Below are 4924 nucleotides of genomic sequence, written 5' to 3'. Positions count from 1 at the left end.
GCAGGAATTATGATATACCTGTTTAGTGTGGAAGAGTAATTTCATTAAAAAAAAAAACAGCAAATAGAGATTATTCCTATTATTTACTCACCCCAAGGCAGCTGATATCCATTCCCTCAGTGTCCTAGCATTTAACATGGTCTCAGCTGTAGTGAAAGTTTTCGAAACCACCACAACTGCAATTGATTACGATGCAAAGGGAAAAAAATGGTTTTAAAATTCCAGGAGCTGAACAAATTTTGTCCATAAAGCCTTACAAGGCAAAAACAAGACAATATGAAAACAGAGATACCTAGAGTGGTTTCAGGATTCAAGCCTGCAATATTTCTTGCAACATCAATTGGGTCTACATTTGCAAGGCTTAAACAAGAAAAAAAGGAGTACAATCAGCTAAATAGTAGTAAATCGTTATAGTTGCATACTTCAGTGCATGGGCGAAGTTCATGAGGTCCATTAATGTTTTATCTCTTAAAAAATGTAATTATCAGTTCCAGATTTAATGCAACCCATCAACAAAGAATTGAATTGGACGTTGGATCATAAATCCAAACACTTAAAATGGTAATATACAGCAATCTACCCAAACAGACGAAGAAAGACCAAGTCCAAAAGTACCTTTCCAACATGAATGATTTATCTGAAGTTGCATTGAAACCCTACCCACCCAACACAAAGGGGAAATGAGAGAGCTATTTTTGGGAGAAAAGAACTAGAATCCCCTTCACAATGCACAAAGATCAACATGATGATAACCATTGCTAGAACTTCAACATTTTACTTCGCATGCAAGTACCTAAAAAATATGGTTTATTTAATTAAAAAAATTTGACTTAGCAGGCTTTCATATCCATGACATGATAAACTGATAGTCCAGATCCAAATGTCAAATACTCTTTTGAGAAAGATTTTGGGATTTCTATACTAGCTTGAGTAAAGGTCCCAATTAAAATTCTGCTAAATATAGCATCAGAGGCAGGACTTCCAAAAATCAAATTAAAGTTGGTTAATGAAAATAAAAATACCAAATTAGGCCAGCAATGCTATAGAAATAAATGATACACTAAATCAACAGGCAATATAGTTACACTTACAAACGCAGTTGACGACCACGTGCAAATTCAATAGCTTCTGGATCTGCATGCCATCAAATTTAAGTTAAATGAGCTATGAAATCGTTTGTAGACATATGATTAATGACAATAGAAAAAGGAAATTAGAAAAAGGAAATAGGAAACTGTTATAGGATTAAAATATGCTGCAATTGCATCTTATCAACCTTTTTGAAGTGCCGTATGCACAAACAGAGGTCCTAAGAAACTTCCACCAATTCCTATAGCAATTACATCTTTCAACACTTTTCCAGTGGCTCCGACCTACCATTTTTTTCAGACAATTTAATATAATGACATCGTGAAACTGACAAAACTGATAAAGATCATATTTGATGACAGAATTACCCAGGCACCACTGCGAACCCTCTCAGAAAAATCTCGGATCTTATCTAGGACTTGCCAAACATCTGGGACCACATTCTTCCCATCACTATTTATAACTGAATCCCGTGGAGCACGGAGTGCAATGTGAAGGACAGACCTGTTTTCTGTACTATTTATCTGAAGAAGCCACCAAAGGAGTAAGTGTTAGATGACAAATGCCAGAAAAACTGATGAACGAAGTTCGGCCAATTTGAAAAATGAAGAGATAGATCTTGTAGGAAAAGTTATTAACCAAAGAAAGCCTAAAACTTTCTTTTCATTTTCTTATTAATTTTGTGAACAAGTTTAGAAGCCGTTACTTGGTGTGAAAAATTATATTTTCGGGTGGATGACATAAATCATAATCACTCACCCGACACCAATGAATTACTCAGAAACATTGTTTCCCCAACCCAACAACTTCATAATACTCAGAAGCAAAGATATAACCTACTTAACAAACATTTGGTTTGAACTGTGAGATAAAACTCAGCAAAACCTTGACTTACCCGCTCTCCATTGAACATCCCGTTAATCTTTTCTTTGAGATGAGCTGCCTGCATCACAGCAATTAATCAGATTTTCACACTGTATTCCCCCCCAGAAGTAATTTTTCAACTCTAACTCACCTTTGCTAAATTGTGGAGCTTATTCAAGGTGTCAAAATTGGCACGTTGCCTTGAATAGTCCAACAAAACTCCATCAAAATCGCTGTACGAAATAGTAATAAGAAATAAATAAACACAGGTAACTGCATAGAGCCCGATCTTAAATTCAAACTTCGGAATATCATACATGATCATAGACTTGCATCGCACGGTGTCAGACATCAAATCACGCAAATGGATCTTCTCAATGTCCTCAACATGTGCCTGGTGGAAATGCACAAGTATGCTACGTCAACACGCACATCTAAACAAATCGAAAAATCCTAAAAGGTGAAACTTTGAATTTACCTTCAAATCCTTCCATGCCCCGGTTTCATAGATTAGTGAAGATGACGCCATCTACAAGGATTTCAATGCAATTTCACAAATGAAATTATAAATTCAAGAGCCAATACAAGTTTCTAGTGTATACTGAAGAGATGGTGAAGGTGATCCAGAATAGCACTGCAGAAAAGAAAATTAATAATGAAAAACAAAAAAGGCAAGATCGCACGCGTGAAGGGAAAGCGTATGCTGACTGACGTTGATGCATCTCGCTTTTTGGGCGGCGATTCTTTGTTTTGCTAAAGTATACTCAAACGGCGTCGTGGAATTTTTGAAAATCTACGTTTCGAAAAATTAAAAAGTTCCATTGCCGGGAATCGAACCCGGGTCTCCTGGGTGAAAGCCAGATATCCTAACCGCTGGACGACAATGGAAGGATGGTAAGATTTGTTCCATTATTCTTTAAATTATGTTCAACTTAATTTAGACAACCTAACCACTGGACGACGATGGAAAGCTACCGGGAATTTATTTCATTGTTTTATATATGAGCTTTTAGGGCATCGTCAATGGACAAACTTCTAGTACAAAATAGTGCAACATGAATAGCGTTGTACCATTTTTTGCACCAAATGGTGTAATGTCCATTTTGCTCTTATTTTTCATTTTTCAAAGATAATAGTTAAGGGTATTTGTGTCATTTTCATTCTATAATAATAATGATAATGATAATGATGATTATGATAATAATTATTACTTAATTAATTACACTATTAATTATATTATTAAAGGTTGTTATTTTTAATAATTAATGTAATTGTTAATTTAACGTAAAATTTAATTCATAAAGTTTACGTTTAAAGTTTAATTTAATATAAAGTTTATATTATTAAAATTTATTATTTTTGAAAATTTAACGTAATTGTTTATCAAAAATTAATAATATAATCAATTATTTTTGTCAATTTAACATAATATATAAAACACGTGAATAATTTAGTAATCAATATATTTGTTAATTTAACAAAGTTATGATTTAGTAATTTATATAGTTATAAAATAAATAATTTTTTAAAATAAATACATTGTCAAAAATTGAAAGAATGAATAAAATAATAAAACAATGTTCATTTGGTATAATTTTTGGTGTAATGGTTAGAGAAGAATTTTGGTTTGGTGCAAAATTTAATGCAGTGTTTGAGATGACCTTAGGTAATTACATTAAAATATTCTATACTTAATTAAGACAACCTAGTTAAGCCCTTGTTTAGACTCCATTTTAATGAAAATTTGGGAAGGAACGAGTTTTGGAATAGTTTTTTTTTTTTCCCCTCAAATGTGCTGTTGAAAATGAGTTTTGAAAAAATAAGTTTTTAAAAAAATGGGGCCAAATATGGGCCAACATATTCTACGAGACATTAACGTAAACAAATGTTAAAACATTATTCACTAAACGATTGATGGGTCTAGTTCATTTAACCGCCCCAGAATATATGTAGCTTATAAGTGACATTTTTCTTAATTAATCATTCCAAAAGCATAAGTAAGGAGGCTCCTATCCAAAACGATGTGAAAATGCCAACTATGAAGATGAAGATAATAGAAGTGATGAATCCTAGACTTGCAGGCAGGTTGAATAATCAATTAGAACACAAGAAGTTAAAATATAAAGTAAGTTGTTTTAGAGTACTTTTTATGTTTTATCTACAATAGTAGTGTCAAGGCTTTCAAATGCACACACAGTACATAATTCTTCAGTGGTTTCGAATCTAATTTGGCAGCAGAATTTGAAGAATCTACTTACCAAAAAATTTGATTCCCAGAAGATTATGAGCTGGAGAGAAGAAATCCATAGCATGAATAAAACTCTTTAAGTGATGTAGAATGTAACAACAATTGCAAACAGAATGACACTAAAAACAAAAATCCCCAAATTTTAGTGCATAAGAAAAACTAATGGATAATTCTAAATGTCCGTAATGTACACGTGGAATTTCATGATTAGAGGGTTGGAAAAATTATTTTTTAACTCTTCAATGATGTTACGCTACTTGTACATCATGAACACCATAACGTACATGTACTTCAACTCATCTGGTATTCTAAATGAGAGAACTTATGCCTCAACCAGGCCATGCCCTGAAAATTTTAATTCCAAAATACTACGAACACAGACTACATTTCATATGCATTAATTTGTACAAGTATGAACATAAGAAGGAGGTAATAAAATGAAAATAAGAAGTTACTGTTGGGAATCTACTTATACATGCACAGCGAAATTTAAAATAATTTTCGATTCCCACCAAGAATCGCCTTTGTGTTTAGATAGAAATTGTGATAAGATTGTACATTTTCCAGATCTGCAAACTTCTCTGCTTTTCTTTCAATTCCATCAATCTTGATTTGCCATCACAGTTGTCCAATTGTCCAGCCTCCAACGATGATCCACACAGAGAATAAGGTTGCAGCTTCTAGGGTTTTCTCTTGTGCCAGCAAGAATAATGAAAACCATAT

At 33.1% G+C, this 4924-nt stretch overlaps 1 protein-coding gene and 1 non-coding gene across 3 annotated transcripts in view; both read right to left on the bottom strand.

Moving 5' to 3' along the window:
- The window catches only part of LOC111389042 (glucose-6-phosphate isomerase, cytosolic), a 7749-nt gene extending 5065 nt beyond the window's left edge, over positions 1-2684 (bottom strand). Inside the window, exons 1-9 of one of the 2 annotated variants that reach the window (XM_023013889.1) lie at positions 2432-2684; positions 2271-2347; positions 2105-2186; positions 1985-2032; positions 1458-1613; positions 1277-1373; positions 1092-1134; positions 293-360; positions 92-176 (exon numbers count right to left, since the gene is read on the bottom strand). In XM_023013889.1, coding sequence (XP_022869657.1) covers positions 92-176; positions 293-360; positions 1092-1134; positions 1277-1373; positions 1458-1613; positions 1985-2032; positions 2105-2186; positions 2271-2347; positions 2432-2482 — 707 coding nt within the window. In that variant the 5' untranslated portion in view covers positions 2483-2684. The remainder of the gene's footprint in view (positions 1-91; positions 177-292; positions 361-1091; positions 1135-1276; positions 1374-1457; positions 1614-1984; positions 2033-2104; positions 2187-2270; positions 2348-2431) is intronic. The other variant, XM_023013890.1, reaches the window with a different exon arrangement.
- An 85-nt stretch (positions 2685-2769) lies between these two features.
- On the bottom strand, positions 2770-2841 carry TRNAE-UUC. The gene has a single exon. It is a non-coding gene; the product is annotated as a tRNA-Glu (tRNA).
- Positions 2842-4924: the final 2083 nt, after the last annotated feature.

This window comes from Olea europaea, unplaced genomic scaffold (genome assembly GCF_002742605.1).
Source record: "Olea europaea var. sylvestris unplaced genomic scaffold, O_europaea_v1 scaffold555, whole genome shotgun sequence".
Lineage (NCBI taxonomy): Eukaryota > Viridiplantae > Streptophyta > Magnoliopsida > Lamiales > Oleaceae > Olea > Olea europaea.
Note: the sequence above shows the minus strand (reverse complement) of the source record. Positions and strands in the feature narration are given on the sequence as shown.